At 36.9% G+C, this 27389-nt stretch overlaps 1 protein-coding gene across 1 annotated transcript in view; it reads right to left on the reverse strand.

The window, feature by feature from the left end:
* The window catches only part of MDGA2 (MAM domain containing glycosylphosphatidylinositol anchor 2), a 939200-nt gene that overhangs the window by 513235 nt on the left and 398576 nt on the right, over window positions 1-27389 (reverse strand). Inside the window, exon 2 of the mRNA XM_006761237.2 lies at window positions 21650-21789. Coding sequence (XP_006761300.1) covers window positions 21650-21789 — 140 coding nt within the window. The remainder of the gene's footprint in view (window positions 1-21649; window positions 21790-27389) is intronic.

The following is a 27389-nucleotide window of genomic DNA, read 5'->3' on the forward strand; positions in this document are numbered from 1 at the left end:
CCCCCGGTGGTCAGTGCGCGCCCATAGGGGGAGCTCTGCTCAACCACAAGCCAGGTTGATGGCTGCCACCACAGCAGTGATCACGGGAGCCTCTCCCGCCTCCTCAGGAGCACTAAGGATGTCTGACTGCAGCTTAGGCCTGGTCCACACTGGCAAGTGGACATTCCCTGAAGGCTCCCGGGCTTTCAGAGGGATGGCTGACTGCCAGCTTAGGCCCAATACCCCGGGGGGGCGGGGGGGCGCTAAGCCAGCAGGTGGACATCCCCTGAGGGATCCCAGACTGCGAGGGGGCACAGGCCGGACTGAGGGACCCCCCCCCCCCCGAGTGCACAAATTTTTGTGCACCGGGTCTCTAGTATATATGTAAGCCTAAGCATCTGTTCGACTGGTAGGTATGACGTGCATTGACCACCAGGGGGAAGATGCTCAATGCACAGGCATGGAAACATGGGACAAACTGGTGAATCTCAGAGGGAAGGGGGAGGAAGAGGGAGAGAAGAGATTAACAAAAGTTCTTATATGCATTAGAGGTCCAGTACATGGATTTGTGCACTAGTGAGGTCCCTCTGCCTGACCTACAGGAACTGAGCCAAAACTGGCAGTTCGACATCCCACATATAAGCCAATAAAATTTTGGGTTGTATTTTTTTTTTGTAAATGATACCAGGAAACCACACTAAGTGTGAAAAGCCAAGTGCATGACTTATTATGAATTTCAAGAATAGTCAGAGGGGACTTCTGGGAAACATGGCTGCATAGGTAAATGCAATACTTAAATCCTCAAAAAACCACATCAAAATTACAACTAAACTAAACTAAACTACAAAACAAACCATCATTCAAAACCAAAAGGAAATTGAGCTAACTGGCTAAATGGAAGTCCTACAACTAAGAAATTAAAGAAGTCACATAGAGACTGGAGGAGCCACAGAGATGCAGAATAGGCTGGTCCCACACCCACATGTAATGAATAAAAATTGGGGGGATATCTCAGCTGTGGAGGTCCCCCATGAGGAGTGAGGAGTCCAAGCCTCTCACTAGCCTCCCCCCTCCACAGCCCAGAGTTCCAGTGCCAGGAAGAGAAGTTTCCATAACTCCTGGTTGTAAAAACCAGGTCAGATTGTGGCTGAGTGATACAGAGGCTGCTGGAGTCCCAGGCAGTTCCTCTTAAAGGGCATGGACTTACTCTGACTCACTCCCTCTGAGCTCAAGTGCTGGGGCAGCAGCTTGAAAGGCACCAGAGTCATACAGGGAGAAACTTAATTGTTTGGCATCAAGGCACAAACTAGAGGGACAGTTTTCTCCCAGAGGTGTTGGCAGAGGCCACTATTCCTTTTCTGAGCCCTCCCCACACAGAGCCATTAGGTGGGCACCATATCTGAGGTTCCATCAACCTGGATGATACTGTTTTCCTCAACCTGGTAATTCCCTGAAGTCCCGCCCCACCCAACTTCTGGGCCCTCCCATGCTAAATCCCAGTGGTTTTTCCATACAAATGGCCTCTCTTGGCTTATGCTTCAGATTTTCCTAAATTCTCTCAAACAATAAAAACCTGGCCTCAGTGAGCTCCACACCTCTCAATAAGTGGTCCTAGGCCCAGCACTAGTAGCATCCAGCCTTCGTTCACTTCTCGGCCTAACATGGGTAACTCCAAGCCCAGCACAAGTGGCAGCCTTCTGTAAATCACTTTGTAACTTATTCTGCATGGCCCCAGGGCAGAACACAGGTGGTTGCTGACCTTAGCTACACCTCCCAGGAGGCCCCGGAGTCAACACACCCAGAGGACAGCTTCAGACCACATTGAAGTGCCACCACCCAATCACCTCCACAAGTGACACAATCAAGGGGCAGACTCAGCAGGCCCCATTGAAGTAAATCCTGATCTGTGGGTGGGCCCCTGCACAACTGATCCTCCAAGGTAGTAGGTAGTCAGTGGTTCCAGCAAGTTATTATAGCTGATTGGCCTTTGTAAATCTCTCCTGTTGACATGCCAATAGCCATCAAGGCTCTACTACAAGAGGTGGCTGTACAGCTCATATAAGGGGCACACCTTGAGCACCCAGCTTGGGTGATAGGGGAGGCTGTGCCACTGGACCCTACTGGACAACTACTACATTAGGCCATGCCACCATGCCTAAGAGATGTAGCAGCTTTACCTAATACATAGAAGCAAACATAGGCTGCCAAAATAAGGAGACAAAGAAACAAGGCCCAAATGAAAGAACCAAACAAAACTTCAGAAAAAGAACTAAACAAAAAAGAAAAGCAGTCTACTAGGTGCAGAGTTCAAAGCACTGGTCATAAGGATGCTCAGTGAATTTAGTGAGGACATCAACAGCATAAAACAAGATTCAGTCAGAAATGAAGGATACACTAATTAAAATGATGAACTTTAATTAGTGTATCCTTCAGTAGAATCAACAGTAGAATAAAGCGAAAAATCCAATCTGCAATTTGAATATAAGGAAGCAAAAAACATCCAATCAGAATAGCAAAAAGAATCCAAAAAAATGAGAATAGTTGAAGGGACCTCTGGGACAACTTCAGGCACACCAACATTTGCATCGAGGGATTGTGGGGAGGAGAAGAGAGAGAACAAGAATTTTAAAATCTATTTGAGAAAGTAATACAGAAAACTTTCCTAACGTGGTGAAGGAAATAGACATACAAGCACAGAGAGTTCCTAACAAGGTGAACCTAAAGAGGCCCACACCAAGACACATCATAATTAAAATGCAAGAAGTTAAAGACAAAGAGAGAATCTTAAAGGAGCAACAGAGAAGCAGTTAGTTACCAACAAAGAAGCTCCCATAAGACTATCAGCTGTTTCTCAACAGAAACTTTGCAAGCCAGAAAGGAGTGACAAGAAATATTCAAAGTTTTGAAAAGCAAGGCCCTACAATCAAGATTATGCTACTCAACAAAACTATCCTTTTGAATCAAAGGACAGATAAATAGTTTCCTAGACAATAAAAAGCTAAAGGAGTTCATCACCACCAAACCAGTATTGCATGACATATTAAAGGGTCATCGTTAAGAAGAAGAAGATCAAAAATAAAATGGCAATAAATATATCTCTAACAATTGAGTCTAATAAACAAAATAAATGAACAAGCAGAAGAGAAACCGAATCAGAGATATAAAGACCATCTTGACAGTTGCCAAGTGGGAGGGAGTTTGGGGCGATGGGTGAAAAAGTAAAGGGATTAAGAAATACAAATTGGTTATTACAGAATAGTCATGAGGATAGAAAAATACAGCATAGGAAATATAGTCAATAATAATCTAATGACTATGGATGGTGTCAGATGGGTGCAAGATTTATCAGAATAATCACTTAATAAGTTATGTAATGTCTAATCACTGGTGTACACCTAAAACTAAAATAATACTGCATGTTAACTGTAATTTAAAATAAAAATGATAATAAAGTAAAATAAAATTCTCACATAAAAAAACAACAAAGAATAATCAGAGGGAATCAAAATCTCAAGTAGACAAATGGTTGTGAGGGCAGTTGTAGACTTAGGTTGTGTGTTTATCTAATAAACTAAATAGAGATCTTAGTTTAATCTATGAACACATGAAATCACTAGCATGCTACTCTAGAATGTTTAGCAACATTCAGACTTATAAATATGATGTTACAAGATGTCATCACTATATTGGAGCATTTACCAATTTTTTTACTAATATATTGGTCAACATGGTATGCCTGGATCCAAAGATATGTGAGAAAAAGCACCAACGGATCACCCATCCTGTTTTATGCATCAAATATCCTGTGCTTGTGAAAGAACGAACTCTACTTCTGGGATTTCTGTTTTGGACCATATAAAAAACAGAAGCTTCTACCAAAATTAACTAGGGATAGTTTTCTATATAAAGTTGAATGTGTCTTAGCATTCACTTTTGCAAACTCTGTTCTATTTCTGATTGATAGTGATTTTTCCTTTTTACCTTTTCAGGAGAAAACCAGGTTTTTATCATCTATATTATTTAGACTTAGTATTATGACTTTGTAGTTTGACATTCAGCAACAAATTTTAAGGAAAGAGTTACCAGGTTTTTATCTGATACTTTATTAATATGCCCCAGTCACTTAAAAATCCCCTTGTTGCACTGTTACATTTATAATTAAAAATGTGTACCATTGTCAAAAGTGGCATGGAGGGTTTAGAATTGAATCTTCTCTGACTGAAGGACTTTAATAACTTCATATTATTGAGTCCCATTTCTTTAAATCCTTGCTGAGTAATAAAATAAGAAGACACATTAAGTCTTTGAGACAGCCAAGGGAACATTCCTGCAGGCATTGAGGTATACTGCTCCCAACAGTGCCTACATAAGAGAATTTGAAGGTTTCCTAAAATGCTTAATTTTAAGATATGAGATGGGCACAGGAAAAAAATGTTTAGTTAGTATTTTTAAATAGAAAAAATTCATTAAAATTTTGAACAATAAGCATAAAGTGATAATGGCTGTGTCATTCACCCCTTTAATAAATAACTGATATCCTATATGTGTAAAGTTTTTGTATTTATGGTCTCATACATTGTATCCTCCAAAGTAGGACACTGTTGGGAATTGAGATGAGACATTTATAAGCATACCAGGACAATAGCCATAAGCCAGGACTGTCCCAGGCAGAGCATGACATATGTTCACTCTAATGTGATAGAAAATGAGAATGCAAGACCCAGTCCTTTGTTTTCTATGAGTTCACAATGCACTGAGAGAGAGAAATGCAAAAAAAAAAAGAAGAAAAAAAGAAGATTATTCTGCTTTATTATTTCTACATCATTAACATTATTCCAGATTTTTTCTTCACTTGTATTATTTTATTTGATCATGAAAGAACCTTATCATATAATTACAACTATTACCATTTTATACATGAGGAACACAAATGAAAAGGAGAATAAATAAATTACCCATACTCACAGGGCTAGAAAGTGGAGGAAGTTGAATCTGAAACTATGCAATTTGACTCTGAAGTCTAAAATATCACTTACTCCCCAAAGTAGGATCCTATGATCTATTACGGTAAGAATTGGACAGGTATTCTGGGATCACATAGACAGGGCACATAAGCAGGCTTTTTGACCAAGTAAACTCTCAGGAAGAGGTAACAAACTCAGACACAGAGAAAAGGTATGGACAAGTGGAAGGAACAACAAATATAAAATCAATAGGCAAAGCACTGTAACTTCCTTAAAGATTAATGATGCATATCTATATATATATACAAAAGCCTAAGTAACCTTTCAACCTTTCGACTGTTCGACCATTTGACAGTTAGCTATGATGTGCACTGACCACCAGGGGGCAGACACTCACTGCACAGGCATGGAAACATGAACAGACTAATGAATCTCAGAAGGAAGCGGGAAGGGGGGAGGGTGGGACGAGATTAACCAAAGATCTTATATGAATACTAGAGGCCCAGTGCACAGATTCATGCACCAATGGGGTCCGTCAGCCTGGTCTGCGGGGATTGGGCCAAATCAATGCATGGGCCTCTGACATCCCCTGAGGGGTTCTGGATTGCAAGAGGGCACACACCAGGCTGAGGGACCTCACCAGTACATGAATCTGTGCACCAGTCCCCTAGTATAAAATGCCCTTTCAATGAAGTCCCAGTGAAGATATTAACTATTTATTTTATTTATTTATTTTTAATTTTCTTTATTGATCAAGGTGTTACATATGTGTCCTGATCCTCCCAACCCCACTACCCACCCCGCTCATGCCCTCACCCCCCTGGTGTCTGTGTCCATTGGTTAGGCTTACATGCATGTATACAAGTCCTTTGGTTGATCTCTCCCCCTTATCCCTCCCCTCCCCTACCTTTCCTCTGAGGTTTGATGATCTGATCTCTGGATCTGTTTTCTGTTCATCAGTTTATGTTGTTCATTTTATTCCACAAATGAGTGAGATCATGTGATATTTATCTTTCTTTAACTGACTTATTTTGCTTAGCACAATGCCCTCCAGGTCCATCCATGCTATTGCAAATGGTAGGAGTTCCTTCCTTTTTACAGCAGCATAGTATTCCATTGTGTAGATGTAGCACAGTTTTTTAATGCACTCATCTGCCGATGGGCACTTAGGCTGTTTCCAAATCTTAGCTATTGTAAATTGTGCTGCTATGAGCATAGGGGTGCATATATCTTTTATGATTGGTGTTTCTAGTTTCTTTGGATACTACCTATTTTAAAAGAAAGATAATATATGTTATTAGTTAGAGTGTGTGTCCCCAAAAGATAAGTTGAGCTCCTAATTTTCCATACATCAGAATGTGACCTTATTTGTAAAAAGGGACATTGTAGATTTAATTAGTTAAGATGAGTTCATAGTGGTGTAGAGTGGGTCTACAATCCAATATAACTAGTGTCCTTATAATAATAGGTAACTGCCTTTCTAGGACACACACACACACACACACACACACACACACACACACACACACTATGATTGAGACACAATTTGGAATGGTCAGCTAAAAGTCAAGGAACATCAAGGATTGCTGGCTGCCTCCTTAAGCTAGGAAGAGGCAAGGAAGGATTCTAACCAAAATCACAGAGGAAACATGGCCATCATGACACCTTGATTTCAGAATCCTTCAGAACTATGAGAAAATAAATCTTGGTTATATTAAGCCATTTAGTTTGTAGTACTTTATTTCAGCAGCCCTTGGAAATTAGTGCAACATACAATTCAGGCATTTGTACAATTGTAGAGTTAGGGAACCTTTAGGCTAATATTAGACATTAGTTGATAAAGAATTTTTGCATCTCATAAAATGTCATTATAAGCATTTTATACAACACATGATGCTTCTATGCAATTACAGACAACTCCAAAATTATAGTCCATCTTCTCGATGGCAATATGAAAAGTTATTCAAAATAGCCAGTTGATCTGATTATTCATATTTTCCTTTTTTAAAAAATTTTTTTTATTGATTTCAGAGAGGAAGGGAGAGATAGAACCATCAATGATGAGAGAGAATGATTGATTGGCTGCCACCTGTATGCCCCCTATTGGAGGTTGAGCCTGCAATCTGGGCATGTGCCTTTGACCTGAATCGAACCCAAGACCCTTCAGTACACAGGTCAGCATTCTATCCTCTGAGCCAAATCGTCTACGGCTGGTTATTCATATTTTCAATGCAAAAGATCACTTAGATTTGGTACCATCCTGCAAAGCTGGGTGCCTGTCAGTTCATCTTGAAAATACAGAATTTCTATAACACCCAACAGAGAAGACACTAATTAACTAAGGATTTTGTTCTGCTCAAGCTTCTCCACATCATGTAATGATTTCTGCCAAAGGCAAGTAGGTAATAAGAAGGGACCAGTTTGTATGGAATGATGCTTCTTCATGTACCAGGAGAAGCAGAAAATCAATGTTTGCTGATGAAAGAAGATAAAACTGTCAGGGAAATAAATGTTTATTTGAGTTTTTGTTAATACTATGGCACTAAGTGAAAAATCAAAATAAAATATTAACAATTCCTAAAAATGAATTGATTGAGTCATTCTCAATAACTGTGTTGTTTTTCAGTCCATTTTACAAGCATTTTCTTTGTGTGACAAAAGTCAACTTTTTCAGATCCTAGAATGATTTTTATTTCTTATTGATTTTGTTTGAAGCATCTCTGAGCATTTCAGGGAAAGGCTGTGATGAGACTAATTTGAAACAAATAGGTCGTGTTTAAAGCAGTACTGGTATAGATTATGAATTATCACTGACAGAATACATTTAACATAGAAGTGGATATGTAGTATTTTCTATCATTGTAACTGAAATTATTAAATTTAAATTGCAAACTTCAATATTTTAAAGTCAATCTAAAGAATATACCATTAGATTTAAGTTTGAAAACACAACTTAATTGGCATCTTTAATGTATTGGCCATAAGTGAAGAAGATAAATCTGAATCAATAGAATCACAAGTAGATCATTAGTGTAGTTGTTTCCATGTTTCACTTTCCATAATTTCAGTTAAACATAGTCAACCATGGACTGAAATTATTAAATAAAATGATCCAGAAATAAACAATACATAAATTTTAAATGACACACTTTCTGAAGTAGTGTGATGAAATTGTGTGCCCTTCTGCTCTGTTTCAACTGGGACATGAATCATTCTTTTATACAGCATATCCACACTGTATTACACTACCTGCCCTGGTCACTTAGTACCCATCTCAGTTGAAAGAGAGAGAGAGAGAGAGAAAGAAAGAGAGAAAGAGAGAGAGAGAGAGAGAAAGAGAGAGAGAGAGAGAGAGACAGAGAGAGGAGTACACATTCACATAACTGTCATTATGGTATATTATTATAATTGTTCTATTTATTATTAATTATTACCATTAATCCCTTATTGTGCCTAATTTAAAAATTAAATTATATCATAAGTATACTTGTATAGAAGAAAATACCTATGATATATATAGGGATTTGTGCTATCTGTGGTTTCAGAGATCCACTAAGGTTTTGGGGACATATCCCCCATGGATACGGTAATATGTAGTAGAGATTAATTTAACTACAAATGATCATTTATGAGATGTCAATATGGCTAAATGACTCATTCTTTATGGTTTTGTCTTTATATGTGTATATATATTTAAGTATGTCTATGTAAGTGAATATATACATGTATACATATATGCATATACACACACAACATATATTAAGATATATTCAAAAACATAAATTAATTTGGTTATCAACCCATAATGAAAAATTTAATTTAAAACAATGTTAAGGTATGTGCATTTAGATTTTATTGACAGTTCAATAACTACTAGAAAAAAAGTTTGAAAAGGTGAGGAAAAAAACTATATAGTAGAATATCTCCCAAGTTAAATAATACATAAGTAAAACTATGGAAGTATTCTAATATTCAAAATCCAAAATCCAATGCATCAATGTCTATGTCACTCTGTAGAGCCTGTACATTAAAATAACTGAAACTGTTTTCTTAAAATGATATACGTAACTATGAACAATACAACCAATAAATTCTCAATTGTATGTTGATATGTATAATGATTTCATTCTCTCCTTTTTAAATGTCCTGATAATTTTAAAATATTATTTCATGTTAACTGCTATAATACAATGATGGTTATAATCTTAGTACTCCTACCTATATTTTTCATTAAATTATGTAATTTCATAAAAGGACATCTAATTTCAAAATTCCATGTGATTTATACACCTAATTATTTTGACTCTGTTTTGAGGCCTCCTTTCTGATCTCTCTGAAGATCCAGTTTTAAGCATGAGAGGCAAAGTGGTAAACCAAACAAATGCTCAGTCTGTATTTATATCATAAAACTTCATCACACAAAATTTCTTGTACATCAACTCGCAACCTTTTTTACTTAGATTTAACTCATGTAAAATACATTTTTTTAAAGAGATAGGGAGAATACATTAGGAAAATATAATCTATACCTCTGCTATTATATTACATAAAAGTTTTAAGAAATAAAAGCAAAATGTGAACATCAGACCTTAACTAATGATTTGTGGTTTTCCTTTATGAATCTTCTGAAAAAGTAGAAGTAGAATAATTCTGAATCACAATTAAACAACATAAGGTTAACAGTAAGGAAGAGGAAACTAGGGCTAGGTGCATAAATGTACTCCTCATTAGATATGAGTCCAGGAGACTTGTACTGTCTTATCCTGGAATTTCTCCAGAAAAAAAAAAAAAAGTGTGAGACAAGAGATTACAAGTAGATAACCCCAGAGACACAGAGTAGGGGACTGTGAAATGTGACATAGAAAGGCGGAAAAACCAAAACAGCAAATGTTATTGTGCTAGTCACTGCTGAGAGTGACTGTGGCCCCATTCCACTGGGACCCTCCGAAGAGTCATGTTGTAGAATGTTTCACATTATTGCCCAACCAAGGGGGCATGTACCATAAATTCCTATTTCCTATTGACCAAAGAACTGCTTTTAATACTCTGCAGTAAAAAGTTTACTCTTCCTTCAGATTCTATAAATCTATATTCTCTTCTTAGCCCTTAACAAAGAATTCACACAGGATTTATATCCAACCCCAAATATGCCAGATGCTGCTGCTTAAGCAGGGAAGTAGTTTGAACTAAAACCTGGGGTTACTGCAGAGCCCTCTCTTGCTCTAAGATCTACTTGAAACTTACAGCTTTTATAGTTACCTGATAAAGTAACTTGGAACAATATTTCCAAATGTAGTACATGGAGCCATTAAAATTCAAAACAGCCTACCATACGCTGGCCCTCTTTCTCAGTGGTAGGGATTATAAAGAGCAATTTTATTTTAATAATCTTAGATGGAATATCCTAGTATGCCCAGATCATTGGACTCCAGAAAATCTTCACCAATTTGACAGACCACTACAATTTGGGGTATGTTATTTCTCATCTCTGGAAAGTGTTTATCTCACTATAGCATCCAGAGTACTTGTTACTGCTAGTTCAAAAGATCAAAATGATATGATGTAATCAATATAATGGACTGTTGATTACCAAGACGATCTGGGTCCCTGTTACATAGAGTAAGAGAGTTAATCTCTACCCAAAATGAAGCAGTACGTATGGATTGCTGTCCACCCCCATTAAAAGCAAACTAAATTATTCTTTTTGATGAGAATTGAAAAACATTTATTTGTCAAATGACTAACTGCCTACCAATTAGTGTCAGAGGTGTGTTGATTTGTTCCAGTGAAGACACCACATCTGGCCCAGCAACAACAATCTGTCTAGATTATTTTCCATAGTCTATCATCATCTGCCATAATCTACCTGGCTTTTTGTGGAAAAAAAAAAAAGGAGAGAGAGAGAGAGAGAGAAAAAGGGTAATTAAGGAAGAATGGAGACTACTACTTCTTCATTGTCAAGTTTTTAATGGTATTACCTAATCTCAAATTTTCTCCTGGAATTCAGTATTACTTCTGATTTAATATTTGAATTGAGAGGAACTGTTTTATAGGATTCCACTGGGTCTTTCCTATCATAAAGACTCTGACTGACTTCACAAGTCAGGTAATCAATGTGAGGATCCTGCCAGCTGCAAATATATCCATTCCAATTATTTACTTGGGAGTCTGAGAAATAACCATTGCCCACTTATCTGGGCCAGGGCTCCATTTATCACCTGACACCCATTATCCCCAACTCGGTGTTAGCATTACAGGTCCATTAATTTCAGTGCCATCTCAGACTCAGTATCTTCAATGACCCTCAAAAAATCTTGGTATTTCTCTTTCTCCATTGCAAATTACTGTGACAAATGGGCACAAATCCCTTTGGAAAAAGATTCAGATTGTATGTTTTGTGTAAGCTCCTAATAATATTACTAGGTCTTTCCTCAAAGAAACCTGGTTTCGCCTTCAAACAATGAGCGCTGGCTCTGTGGACTAGTTTAGATTTTTAAACTGGATTAATGATTATGATTTTGTATTACAGTATAAAATGTCAACCTCTTCACCAGGTGTCATTTTTGTCCATTTTTAGTAATCAAGTACCATTCTAGACAGCTACCCTTATTTTTTTATCCCTAAAGACACAAGAATCTATTATTCATTATCACATAGCCCTACACATAAAAGCAACCTGGTTGTTATTCTGACATTGCTGCTCAGTACACTATTTATATCTACACTGTATCTGCTGATGAAATGTCCCCATCCAATCCCTGCCATTTCAGAATCCTACCAACCTGTTGAGTTTACAGATCGCAGTTCATGGCAGCATCCTCAAATTCAACCCCAGTACACAGAGGACATAAACCCCTGAGCTTCTCAAAGATGCCAGTGTCCATCTGACCAGTGCATTTATAAGATTGTCCTGGGAAATCTTTAAAAACAAGTCTGATCTAATAAATCGATGTTAACATTCCCACCCCTTAGTGTCTTCTGAGACCTTCTTTATTATTCTGCAAAGATAGTTCCAATATCTCTAATTTACTGCAAGACATCATGGTAGGTGTCTAAATTTCACAGAGCCAGCATAACAATATGCTAGGGTTGCCTCCAGGTATTCTTCCAGATAATCAAACCCAAGTCATGGAAAAGTGCTTCCACCTCAAATTCGCCCTACTGTCAAAATCCAGACTCATACTTGTCTGAGCTAGCTCAAAACCTGTTAGCTAAAGCCAGGCATATGATCAAGACCGACTTCAATGGGAGAGACAGGAATACTCTACCTACTGTATTGAGTTACCTGCAATTGTGTAGTGATGAAAATAATAGGTTACATTTATTAATTTGATAAAATATATTATTATTTATCAACAATTCAATCACAAATATAATGATGATGTACTCAGCAATTACTTTTTGCTAGGCACTCTGCTAAATTATCTACTTGTATTATCTCATTCAGTACATTAATATTTTTTGAGCAAGTGACTGATGTGGGTATTAAATGTGTTTTCTAAATATATGACTTTCCATGAAATTAAATAAAAGATAAATTCTGAGAAAGCTATAAATTAATTCAGATCTTCCAAGGAGCAAAAATGACTCTCTAAATTTATGAGGATTTTCATTAAATTAAAAAAAAATCTTTGGATATACTGATGGACTGGGAGTAAAAAGCAGCAATTTGAAAGTATATTAAAGTTTTGAACCAAAAAAGCCTTCCTATATGATATATAAAATTCAGTGAAAACAAAACTATTTAAATGTATGACATCAATCAAAGTGGAACTGTTTTGATTGATGCACTTTATTTTTTCAGTTTTTCATGTCAAATGAGCTTCTGCCTAAACAAGCTGTTGTGAATATATTTACCCATGTAAAATTATAATCTAATAAAAGAGAAACATGCAAATTGGCCACACTTCTGCTACACCCCAAGCCATGCCCACCAGCCAATCAGAGCAACTATATGCAAATTAACCCAACCACGATGGCGTCCGGCAGTCACGGAGCTGGAGCAAGCAGGAGGCTTGGTTGCCCCAGTGATGGAGGAAGCCAAGCTTCCCGCCTCACCTGGCTGGCTAGGTGACTCCAGCAGGAGTGAAGGTGGCGCCAGCAGCCAGGGGAAGGAAGGCCCATTCTTGCACGAATCTTCGTGCATCAGGCCTCTAGCCTACACTAATAAAAGACAAACATGCAAATTGACCGTACCTTCACTATGCCTTAAGCCACGCCCACCGGCCAATCAGAGCAGCTATATGCAAATTAACCCTACCAAGATTGTGGCCGGCAGCCTTGGAGCTGGAACAAGCAGGAGACTTGGTTGCCCCGGCAATGGAGGAAGCCAAGCTCCCTGCTGCCCTGGCTGGCTGTGGCCTCTGCTCAAGGCAACAAAGTTTCAATTATAGAAGATAAATAAATCCTAGATACCTGCTTCCAGCCAGCCTCACTGGGAGCTTGGGTTGTTGGGGGCATGGCCAGCCTGCAAATATCCATCAGCCCTCACCCAGGATGGCCACACCCTCATGGGGTGAGGGTCCCCACTGGGCAGCTTGGCCAGCATGCAAACAGCCATCAGCCCCTCACCCAGGCTGGCCAGGGACCCCACCTGGGACCCCCACCCTGAAGGGCCTGTGGCCAACCTGCAAACAGCCATCAGTCCCTCACCCAGGCTGGCCAGGCACCCCAGCGGGGACAATGTGCTCTGGTGGGCAGTACGCTCCCACAGGGAACTCTGCTCAGCCACAAGCCAGGCTGATGGCTGCCAGTACCGCAATGGTGGTGGGAGCCTCTCCCACCTCCTCAGCAGCGCTAAGGATGTCCAACTGCAGCGTAGGCCTTCTCCCCGCAGGCAAGTGGACATCCTCCGAGGGCTCCTGGGCTGCCAGAGGGATGTCTGACTGCCAGCTTAGGCCCAGTCCCCCAGGGAGTGGGCCTAAGTCAGGAGGTAGTCATCCCCCGAGGGGTCTCAGACTGCGAGAGGGCACAGGCCAGGCTGAGGGACTCCCAAGTGCACAAATTTTTGTGCACCAGGCCTGTAGTGAACTTAATAAAATTGTATATTGCCAGGGAATGAAAAAAGATGTGTATGTGTATGTGCATGAAAGAAAGAGACTGTAAAGGTAGCTATGGATATAGAATTTGTGACTAATAAAATTTGTAATGCTTGGTTAAAACCCTTTCACATATCCTTTCCAAGGATTCATTGAAAAAAAATATTAGTTTTTTTTAGTTGAAAAGCCTCTTACTTAATGTATCAGACAGATTAAAAAATAAATTATTTAACCCATGTGAAGGAATAAATATATTATATGATCTCTGATTAGATAGCAGATCTCAATTCTGCCCACTTAATTGGACATGAATCCAAAATCTAATGTATGTTTTCCATGTGCAAGCAGTAACATTATTTTAAGAAATTTAATAGCTGAATTAGCAAAAATATGGAGATATGAACCAAAGTATAGAAAATATTTGCAAAAGACAACACACAGGTACCAGTAATGGTTTCAAACTGAAGAATCTGTTACAAAGATTTGCTAAGAATTTCATTTTAAGATTGTCACTTTAGAATCTACATAGAAAATGAATAAGAATAAAAACATCAATAACACTGCAACAGTCTTAACATCAAGAATGTATTTATATAGCAAACAAATGACTGAATGTGATCCTTTATAAAATTGAAAAATGGTCTTGACCTATTTATTTTTGTTTTGTTTTGTTTTTATCCACAAAGCAAAAACTCCCTAGGGATGAATTGTAATAACCTAGTAGACAGTTTTAATGCTTCTTATATTAGTCTTTGGACATATGTAAATATTTTTAATGAGTAGTTTTCAAAAATATTTTAGTGATAAAATATTACTCAGATAAAATCTTATCCAGAGAGCCAACTCATGAAAGTAGAGCTGTTTCAATTGACGGACATTTTTCTTTTTAGTTTTTCATGTCAAATTTGTTTTGATCTGAATATGGAAGTCCTTAGAGTCAGTGCTGTAGGTTGTTTTTAAAATTTATCTTTATTGTTGAGGTGGCAGGAATGGGGAAGAGGGGGTCAATTGTTTTCTTTGTTTTATTTTTTAAAATGAAAGGTCAATATCTTCCAGCCTTCCAGATATGCATACTCATGTTTCTTATTAAAACAAAGTCAAAGATCCTCACATTATATTGATTACAATAAACTGTTTTTGAGAAGTCTAAAATATTCAGTATCCTACTGAGAGGTTCTTTGTAAAATTTGTCATGCTTTCTACCACATGGTCTCACTGCAAGAACGATGCAATAAAATTAAAATCCCAACAATGACCAGCAAGCATGGCTCATGGTTGAGCATCAACTTATGAAGGAGGAGGTCATGGTTGAACATTGTGGGTTCAATCCCTGGTGGGAGGCCTGCAAGGGCAGCCGATCAATGATTCTCTCTCATCACTGATGTTTCTATCTCTCTCTGCCTCTCCTCTCCTCTCTGAAATCAATACAAAAATATTTTTTTTAAAAAAATCCCAACATTTATTTGGGTGGGAGATATGAAAATATCATTTTCAGCCGAACCGGTTTGGCTCAGTGGATAGAGCGTTGGCCTGCGGACTCAAGGGTCCCAGGTTCGATTCCAATCAAGGGCATGTACCTTGGTTACAGGAACATACCCAGTGGGGGGTGTGCAGGAAGCAGCTGATCGATCTCTCTCATCGATGTTTCTAACTCTCTGTCCCTCTCCCTTCCTCTCTGTAAAAAATCAATAAAATATGTTTTTTTTAAAAAAGAAAATATCATTTTCAAATTCATAGAGAAGAGAAAACTGTTTGAGGCCAATCAAGGAAATATTAAAAAAACAGTGACAAAGAAGAGATTTGCTTTCTTATACACCAAAATATATTGTAAAAGTTTGGAAATTGAAATACCACAACATAGTACAAAAAAGGATAATTAGAGTATTAAAATAGAATGATGCAACTTTTTAAATGATAGCAATAGCATTTTTAACATCTTTTGGTTTAATCCTAAACATTACACAATGTAAAAATGTTTTTAAATTTATCATTGCAAGAAAAAATATGTTGTACACTGAAACTAATGTAATCTTATATGTCAAATATAACTCAGTTTTTTTTAAAAAGGAAGAGAAAATAGCATTTTAAGGCTGTTGGGTATAATGTTGACTATCCTGTATGGATTAGGGCAGAGTGAGAGACCAAGAAAAGAGAGAACACTCATTTCATACTATGGAAAAGACTATTTTCTGATGATTTAGTCATCAAATATATAAATAAATATAAGCTGTTAGAAAAACACACACAATGTAAGATGTATTAACATGAGGAAACTTGCAAAAGTAGTTACAAAACTTCAGGGCCCAAAATAAAAAGATAAAATAGTTCATCTTTTAAAAACAAAAACCTCTGAATAAAAATAACATACACAATATTAAAAGACAACACACTGGAAGGTGAAATTTGCAGTATATGTATCAGATATTAAACTTAATGATGTAGTATATAAGAAGTCCCCACAGGCCTACAAGAAGACAGGTGGCAAACAGGTAAGAAAATAGAAGTAGATAAGAACTACCAATAGACAAAGAAGATGTACAAATGATTGATATATTCGGACCTGTGTGGGAAAATGTTCAAACTGACTAGTGATTAAGAAAATGAAAATTTAAACTTCATAGAGTGTAATTTACTTTCACACATCAAATTGGCAAATTTTTAAATAATTCATTAATGGTGAGGAAGTAACTAAAATTCACTTTCAAGTTTGGCCAAATAATTCCATTTTAATAAAGGAAAAGTATCCTGTAGAAATGTTGGCATACATGTAATAAAGATGTAGGCAAACATATACATCATAGAAGTATCCATTCGATTATTGTTCGTGATAGTGAAAATAGGTAAGTAGTTTGATGTTGAATAAAATGGCCATAATGTGTAATGCACCCACACAGTAGAATGTAATGTACCTTTACAAAGTACAATTCAGCCTTTGTGAAGGTAATGCACTAAGTCAATGGTTCTTAAACTTTAGTGGACATCAGAATTACCTAAAGGCCTGCTAAGACACAAGCCTATTGCTGGCCCCAAAGTAGGAGTTTCTGATGTGATGGGCCTGAGAATTTTCATTGTTAACAAGTTCTTTCCAAGGCAGCACACATTGAGAATAAGTAGGCTGGATCTATACTTGCTCCTTTGAACACATGGTCAGCTGAAAAATTCTACTCATGGAATAATACTTTTCATTATCTAATTTAAAAAAATGAATGAACATATATAATTATATTTATGCAGATGCACTGAACAGGTTGGGAAGGTTTATACCAAACTATTTAATATTTATCACTGGAAATGGGTGGGAAAGTGAGAGGAACATTCATGTTAAACATCCTATTGTTAAAATCCTTTACTATACCCATAATTAACTTATTATTGGTATGATAATATTAAGAGAGAGAGAGAGAGAGAGAGAGAGAGAGAGAGAGAGAGAGAAGGAAGGAAGGTAGGAAGGTAGGAAGGTAGGAAGGAAGGAAAGAAGGAAGGAAGGAAGGAAGGAAGGGAAGGAAAAAAATGAAAAGGAAGTGAGTAGATGAATCCTGAAATTATGGATATCTAGAGGTAATATTAGATTGGTAGTTTACTGGCAAATTCCTCCTTTCTTTCTTAAACCTCCATATAACTTTATAATAAACCCTCATTAAACAAGGTAATCTGAACATAGTTCTAGTCCTCGCAAGCTAAAAAAAGCTAATAAACAGAAATATAAAGGCTTTCCAGAGCATAAAACACAAAATATTAAAATGTATTTAAATTAATCTAATTTAAAGTAGACTATAAGAATGCTAAGAAACATTTTTTTAATCTTATTTTAATATCTACATTCAATTCTAAGACTAAGAGCCTAATCATAAATTACCTTAAAATAATAAAAAGCCAACATATGTTTTATTATGTGACAATATATTGCTTATGTGTTAAATATATATATATATATATACCAATATATGTACATATATAGTTAGAATACATATTTAACTCTCAAAAGGAGTCTATGATAAAGGTAGTATTAATACCATCATCCCATCATCTCTCTTATGTAGATAAGAAAACTGAGGTGCAGAGATCAGAGAAGTTTAGGAACTTCCCCAAGGTCAACTACCCAGGCAGTCTGGTACCAATCATGCTCTTAACTACTGCATTGACCTTATAGTATTTCCCTTGGATTCATAAACATTCTGAGATCATACACATTGCCAACTAACATGTTTTTAAATAAAAATTTTAAAATTGGGGGGGAAATACTGTCTTTGGATAGCTCTGAAAATGGAAATCATTGTGACTCTCATTGCCATAGTAATAAGCAACAGACTAAGAACTCTCCTGGAGAATGAATGAGGAAATTCTCCCTTCTACTGCATTTCCAACTCTTATAATATCCAGATTAGACAAAGCAGCAAGAAAACCATTCCAGCCTCACAGTATCAGCCAAGAAAAATCATCCTCAGGACCAGCTGCCAGCAGCATGCCCTTCAGTGTTTGGCCAGCCTGCCAAGGCCCAGCTGTTCCGTCAGCCTTCCTTATACAGTTTGTTGACAAAGAAGAGGCCCAGTTAATTTTTCAAACCAGATATGTGAGCTGAAACTGATTCACCTGCAAACACATGAATTACTTCTAGGAATGCAGAAATGATAATACTGAAACAATAAATTTTTGTTAAGATCAGAGCACAATGAAATGTTTCCAAAAATGGAATTGCTTAGGAAAAATAAGGCAACATTCTAGTCCTTTGCATCAGAACTTATTTTGGGTTGGCTAGAGATCAAAGAATGCACTTCATCATGAAAGGGAAGCTGTATGAATAAAATAACAAATTTCTAATATTAAGGGAAGATAAGGATGGAGATAGAAAGAGCAGAACAGCTGGGATGACTTAAAAGCAGATAAGAAGTTGCATTTTTATGTAAAATTTGGAGTTTAGAAGGTACAGAATTTGGCACATTCAGTGAATAATGGAGCATAAGAAATAATGGAGCGTAATGAATCTTCTCTTGCCATAAGTTGCAAGAGAAGCTGGTTTTAATCCCAAATTTTTTATTCTGAAATTTTTGTCCTATGTATATAAGCACAAAAATTATAATCAAATTATAAGTACACTAAATTTTCTTTGAGATAATATTCTTTAGTTAATTCTATGTTTTTGTTTGCTTTTTAAATTTGCATCAGTTCATTTATTGCTATTTTAAATATCATTTTTTCATACTCTAATGTATAAAACTATAAGAATATTAAGAATATTAAAAGAATAATGATGCAAGTAACTATATTTAATAAATATATCTTTTCTGGACATTGGGCAGATCTACTTTGTACAGTGCAACATAACTTACAATATAGAATACTCAATAAATATGTGAGTAAGGCTGGTGGTTTTTTTAATGTATAATATTTGATATGTTACATTTGAAATATGTAAATTAATGAATTATTTTACACATATGCTACCAATTTTATTGAGAAATTTCATGAACTTTGCTCATATTAAGTTATAAAATGTTCAAACAAAAACATGTAGAAAAGCTTCATTGAGAAATACAAATTTATGTCTTAAATGCTTATACATATTATGAATTTGTTTTTAGTGAAAAGATGTATTTTTATTATTTTTAAAATTTAACTTTATTGTTGAAAGTATTATAGATGCCCCTTTTTTTCCCAATTGACCTCCTTCACCCTGCTCCCTAAATTTTAATAAAAACTTTTCACTGGCTTCCATTGTTTTCTCTATTCATTTAAAAATAAGAATGCTTTACATATCAGCTTCTTTGTCTATATCAACTTTTAACAATTATTACTTCAGTCCTTATGTGTCCAGGTTGGCAATTTTTTTCTACCAACTCTGATTATAATGGGTCAAATTTGTAGAAATCAATTTTATTAAGTCAATTTCATTCTTTAATCAATTTTCAGTTAATAGCAAATGTTATAAATTTCAATTTTAGCCATAATGAGTTACAATATTTTTTGTTATTTCCCAGGCTAGAGGCCCAGTGCACAAAATTCGTGCATGGGGGGGTTTGTCCCTCAGCCCAGTCTGCACCCTCTTCGATCTGGGACCCCTCAAGGTATGTCCAACTGTGGGTTTAGGCCCAATCCTACCAGGTAGTCGGACATCCCTCTCACAATCCAGGACTGCTGGCTCCCAACCGCTCACTTGCTTGCCAGCCTGATCACCCCCTAACCACTCCCCTACCAGCCTGATCACCCCAACCACTCCCCTGCTAGCCTGATCGACATCTAACTGCTCCCTTGCCGGCCTGATTGCCCCCAACTGTCCTCCCCTGCCGGCCTGGTCACCCCTAACTGCCCTCCCTTGCAGGTCTGGTCCTTCCCAACTGCCCTCCCCTGCTGGCCTGATTGCCCACAACTGCCAGCCATCTTGTGTCCACATGGGGGCAGTCATCTTGTGTGTTGGAATGATGGTCAATTTGCATATTACCTCTTTATTATATAGGATTACTTTTATGGTTTTCCATATTACTAACAATATGAGTTTTACAGGACATATTTTACCATTTTAGTTTTAAGTATAGTTATCTCTATCAATCTATTCATTCTTAGAAGTTCATATGCTAATTTTTATTTTTTCTTCAGGGTCAAAATGATAGCATCATAACATCCCTGAGCATTAAGCATTAAGGAACGCAGGAGCAAAAGACAAGCTTAAAATGATGGGTCATGAAATTTCCACATTGCTCTTTTTTAATTGAATTTATTTGGAGTAACATTGGTCAATAAAACTATAGTTTTCAGAGTTGCAATTCTACAATACATCATCTGTATTGGGATACAACATATTGTATCTATGTCCATCACCCCAAGTCCAAATCTCCTTCCATCACCATTTATCCCCCCTTTCACATTGCTCTTTACTTTCCCCTATATAGTTGTGTTAGCTGGGTTTTTTTTTCTCTGTAACACAAAAACTTAAAACATGTAACTTTTTCTACCAAATAAGACATTATATCATAGTGTTTGTGTTGATTACCAATGTACATTTTTTACTAGTCAGGTTAAATATATCACAATAAAAATTGGCAATTAATGAGTAAAACATCCTGAATATTCTGTATCCGAGGTAAATTTTTACATTATAGATGCATAACCTACTATATTCTCTTATAGCTAACCCTGTCTCTCACTCCTAAAGGGCTTTCCTTTGCTCATTGTTTCTAACTGTAGTGCCCTTTGAAAGTCCCAGTATCTGTTCCTGCTATTAAGTAGCTTACAAAAGCTGTAGGTGATGACTGAAAATCTGAATGCATAAAGCACCTACCAGCACTTGTTTTCCAAGGTTTCTATGAATATAACAACTAAGGACAGTAAACAGGACCTCATACATCACAGGTTTTAGAACAAGTGCTTCCTCAGCAGCAATTATATCATCATGAAATCATGTTCCACATTCTAACATAAACTAATCGCCATATCAATTATATTACTCAGTTATATTACTGAGATAATTTTGTAGTTTTGTTTTAAATAGCTTCCTTAAAAATGTCTTCCAAATTTTTCACAATGGAAAAACAAAAATTTCAATTTTTTTTCTTTAATCCACATGAATACTTCAAGCTTGAATGTTCAGCAATCAGCATATTACACCCCCATGCTTGAATCTAAAACACACACAAACTTAAATAGTTTTCCTAAATATCACGGTTCAGGACTCACCTGTGGACGTGGGTGTCCAGTGACCAAACAGGTCAATTCTAGGGTTTCTCCTTCGCGAATAGTGTAGACTCTTTCAGAGTAGCGCTCCTCCTCAATATTACAGGCCAACCCTGAGTGCACAATACGAACCGTAGGGGGAGCTGTTGAGTCAGGAAGAGAGACAAGATACATAAAAAGATAAGTATACCATCTTCCCATGAACCATCCTCATTATAAAAGCAATTCTTATTAGATTTTACCAGAGTAGAATTTATCAAGCTTACCACTCTTAGAATTCCCAAGGGTTTAAAAATTTTGCTGGACAAAAACTTTGGAATTTATCTAAAAGTCATCAATACATTTTTAATGTGTCAAGGGGGAACAGGGTAGTGAAAGAAAACTGGTAACTCAGAAAATCACCATCATTACAAAACCACATAATAAAATTTGATTGTTAAAATTTAAGGAGTCCTTTCCTTTCTGAAATGCAAATTTTAATATAGTAAAGGATGTTGTCCAAATACTAGTTAGTGCAAATGAAGACTATTGGTAAGGAAAAAGGAATTTGAAGTGCAGACACTGTCATTTTTCTATCAATTTTATAAGCCCTCTGGAAGCTAAAGAATGAGAATATTTAAATATCAGGAATTGCACACCATTTAGTTTTCAGTATTTATAGATTACTATACCAATATGATCAAAAGATGATCATTGAATTAAGTCACTGAAGAAGTCAATAAATCATTGATGCCTAAATATAAAATTCTGATTCAAAAGAGATGTAGTTCTCATGAAGGTGATCAATATAAATAATTTTCTCCTATTTCAGTGTCCCACAAGCCAATAAAACTTGATGATCACCATTGGTTCACATATCACTGGAAACCCACCATATGTAAAAACTTGTACTTCATGTCATGACAAACTTAGATAAATGTTTCCTGTCTTCAAGGAGATTACCATCATTTGCTACCTTCAAATTGGAGATCATCACCATTTGTGAATGCAGTATTTTAGTTTATAATATAGTTGGGAGTGAGGGAGAAAGAGTTAATTAAAGGCATGTGAAAAGGCTATATATACCTACAGGTAAAGAACAGTAGTAATCTCAAGACTGTCCTGATAGTAATGTCAATCTAAACAGCAGTATTATTAGTATAGGCTGTGGTTGCTTACACATGAATGCAGCATATTTGGAATTCTTATTTTTTTACTTTAAAAGTATAATGAATCCTACAGAATTTGATAATAAACTGATTTTATGAAAGACATAAAATGATTATAAGTCCAATTTAAGGGGAAAAAAATCCTTCTGGAAAAAATTCGTGTCCTGAAAATAAAAGGTTTCCTCCAGCCCATATGCTCAGTGGTTGAGCATTGACCTATGAACCAGGAGGTCATGGTTCAATTCTGGTCAGAGCACATGACCAGATTATAGGCTCAGTCCCCCATAGGGGGCATGCAGGAGGCAGCCAATCAATGATTCTGTCTCATCATTGATGTTTCTATTTCTCTCTCCCTCTCCCTTCAACTCTGAAATCTATAAAAACATAATAATAAAAAAGTTTTCACTACGTTAAACTTTGTTTTATGTGACACAAATGTATAGAACACTCAAAGATTTCAATAATAGAAAAGGGCCTTTTTATTATTCTTCTCAATTTCAAACAGAAATTGAAAGATAGAAAGCTACTTATGGCAAATAAAACAAGTGGTTATTTCAATTTCTTTATGAATACCCAAGTAGAGTCCTGTTCTTCAGCCTTCAAATTTAAGATTCCACTCTTCAATACCCAGCATCAAATGACATGTAAAAATTTCCAACAGTAGGATAAAAATGCAGAGTATGTTTAGAAGAGTAGTTCTTACATTCAGTATGCATAATAAACCCCCAGGAACTTGTTTAAAATACAGACTCAGAGGAATACACAGAAACCTGGTGTTATGTATGCATAAAACCTCAGGAATCTGCATTCTTACCAAACATCTGAGATAGTGACAGGACAGTGCTACTTAGATCAGATTCTCAGAAATAATTTCCTGGGCCTTCTAAATATTTGTGGACTAAAGGAAAATACTTGAAGGAATAAAATAGTCTTCTCTTTAATTTTTTCAAATAACTGAACTTCATGCTAAGCATCATTTCAGTGGTTTAAAAAATTAAATGGTGCTTAAGTCAAATGCTTTTTTGGTGTATGGAACCAGTTTATCAAAAATTCTCTACCACCGAAACCGGTTTGGCTCAGTGGATAGAGCTTCGGATTGCAGACCGAGGGGTCCCGGGTTCGATTCCGGTCAAGAGCATGTACTTGGGTTGCGGGCACATCCCCGGTAGGAGACGTGCAGGTGGCAGCTGGTCTATGTTTCTCTCTCATCGATGTTTCTAGCTCTCTATCTCTCCCCCTTCCTCTCTGTAAAAAAATCAATAAAATATATATTAAAAAAAAATTCTCTACCATGTCTTTGGATGCTGTCTATACATTTCTTTAGTTTTATAACATTAGAAATCCTTATCTGTAGTGTTTCTCTCGGTGTTCTCATATATGTCATACAATGTTTCCTACAACTCACTCCCTAGTGATCACATTTAAACTTCAATGTAGGCAAGTGACACTAAAGAGTTACTTATTTTAAAAGACCTGTCTTGTACAACTGTATACTCATTATAGAGGTTAGCGAACTGATGACAGTAAATAAACATTTGCAAAATATAAATAGAAAATTGTTAAATAGAAAATATAGGTCCATTACCTTGAAATATATATCAGTGCCAAATTTAGCTTAATAAGTGATAGCCCACGTTTATTAATAGATCTAATTATACAGTAACATGACATCCTTTCCAGACAAATTTATACTTGTTATTTTTGTTTTAATTTCAAGTCAATGAATAGTATTGCTATTTTAAGATAAATCTTTCCAAAATACCATTATGCAAATAAGTAGCTTATTTAAAACATTTAAATTATATAGTCTGCACATTGTGTTCATTTACAAGGGTTAATTTTCTGCTACTTTATTCTATATTTTAACACATTCTTGGGAAAGGTAATTGTTATATAGTGTAATCATCATGCAGCTACCGCCTATTTTATATGAGGATGAAATGCTGTACCGTACTGTAAGTGTAAAACATGTATTTTTGCTCCTATGCATTAAAATGTGTGCTAAGTAACTCATGTTGGGGGATGGGTTAAAAAAATGAAAGGGATTAAGAAGAAAAAATTGCCAGCTTTAAGAATAGTCAAAGGCATATAAAGGAGAGCATAGGGAATATAGTCACTAATATGCAAAGTGTCCTCTCAGGGGTTTGACCAGGAGACCTGGAGTTCAATCACTTGCTATGATGTGCGCTGACCACCAGGGGGTGGCGTGGAACATGGTGGGTAACTAGTCACAGCTGAGGGACCGAAGCAAGGAGGAGATAGGGAGGTGGGGAGGTGGGCAGTGGGAGGACCGTGCGGTGGCGGCCTGCGGGTGGCAAGGGAAGGAGGAGGCGGGGAGGCTGGGAGGCAAGGAACCTGATCGCCCCGATCACTGGCCAGGCCTAGGGACCCTACTCACGCATTAATTTCATGCACCAGGCCTCTAGTATTGTAATAACTATATATGGTGCCAGATGGGTACTTAGAATCATCAAGGTGATCACTTCATAAGGTATATAAGTGTCTAATCACTATGTTGTACACCTCAAACTAATATAGTATTTCATGTCAACTGTAACTGTAAATAAACAAAATGCTTACTCAAAATGTTCAAAATGTTCACTACTTCAACTGCTCAATGATAAGATGAACATTTTGGAAGCTTCCATTAACTACTTTGTTCTGCAGAAAAATCAACTTAACAGGTCTTAGAGCTCATCCAGGTCAATGCTCTTATTTTCAAATTAGAAGTAAAGTCTGAGAACATTGAGAGAAAGCAGGGCTTGCTATCCCAAAATATGCCTTTGGGCTATTGATCATTGTAAGCTGGTTATTTTTAAGAAACAAAGACACAGGAAAAAAACTTTTTCATCTCCCTAACTGCCTAAAGGGATTTAGATAGAGTACCTGCTCAGGGAAGGGGACTACCATCCTAGATAACTATAGTGTAATATAAACTAGTGTGTGATAGACAGGAAGGAGCTAGCAAGACCCATTTGACCAAAGACCTCTCTGTGTCCCATTGTTAAAGATGGCCCAGAAAACAATTGTTAACCAAGCTTTCGCTTTTCAAGAAAGCTTGAAGTGCGTTCCTCCCTTTGAAGTCCCAAACCACAACAATCCCTTCTCCTTAGTACAAAATGGCATATAAACCTTAACTCCTTATCTGTCCTAGGGTCTCACATTCTTATGGAACCCATACTTAATAAATTTGGTTATGTTTTCCTGTTAGCCCGTTTTAGGATAATTTGATTACTAATCCAGCCAGAGAGCTTAGAATGGTAGAAGGAAAATAAATATTTTGTCCTCACAACTAGTGACCTGGCTACAGGTCTGCAGCTAGCTGTGTCCTGAATGAGACAAGAATCAGTGGTCATTTGATCTTTTCACTACTTCATGTTATTAAAAATCTAGCCTGATTATAATTAAATTAGGGTTCCAAATAACTCCCACACTAGACTTAAACTAGACTATGGCAATAAAAAAAGATTGAGAAACTGTTCATGAAAAACTTATACCACAACTAGATCAACAGTATAATCAGTGTAATTGCTCTAAACTTAACCAATATAATGTTGTCCCCATTCACCATCTTGCCTCCAATTCCTGCCAAATTCATGAAATCTTACAACTGACAAAATATTTTGAATTTTTATTCTCTTCATGTCTTTTTCCTGCCTTAGAATCTATAATGTCTCCAATGACATTTCACAGAGTCCCTATCCCTCTACTTGGTATTTAGGTGCTCTGAAAAAAGGTCATTATGTTCTCAGTGGGGAGCTCTCCTTATCCTCACCAGTTGCCTGTGGGCTTATTGGGATGTCATGAGAAAAAAAATTTTTTGATACTTCTACAGGAGGATGAGATATTGTAGAAAGCTGTATTTCTGTGGAATTATACCCCTGAGTTTCCAAGTTCCCATTTCCCTTGGTCCTGCCAAGGAAGAAGTCCAGGTGTGCCTTTAGCAGGGCTGTGATTAAACATGTCTGCACAGTCCAGTCCAGCATCAGGCTGGCTTCGTTTGTGCTCCCCACTGCAGCCAATCAGTCCATTGTGTGGGAGTCTGCAGGGCCACATGGCTACTATGGAGGGAACATGGGTGAATGCAAGAGAGACACAAGAGTCAAGAGGCAAGAGCTAAGAGAGAGAACTTCTTTGTTTGGGGAATTATGTACCCCCAAATTTTCACAGGCTTGTAAGAGCTCCAGACCCTTTAGTCAATGATCTCTGACAGGCAACTTCCCTGCACCAACCTGACTTTACTGCACATGTGCCCATCTTCTTTTGGATGGACCCCTCTTCCCAGTGATCTGTGGAGAATGAGCTAGGGCAGGGGTGGGCAATGCCTGGCACCCGTGCCAAACATGGCTTGCCAGTAACTTTTGCTGGCATGCGAAACCCTCTCTTACAATCTTCCATTTACAAATTTTTTCTTAATATCGACTATTTTATTTTTCAGATAAATTCAGTGTAGGTGCATCTTAGATAAATAATTTTACATAACAAGTTATCTTAAAGATCATAGACATGGCTGGACGAGAGAGGGGAAGAGCAATTGTAATAGTGTCAAAAACGAACTATTGAGGACTTGGAATGCCATTCCAGCACATTTTTCC

The sequence above is a fragment of the Myotis davidii genome, unplaced genomic scaffold, assembly GCF_000327345.1.
Source record: "Myotis davidii unplaced genomic scaffold, ASM32734v1 scaffold1032, whole genome shotgun sequence".
NCBI classification, from domain to species: Eukaryota; Metazoa; Chordata; class Mammalia; order Chiroptera; family Vespertilionidae; genus Myotis; species Myotis davidii.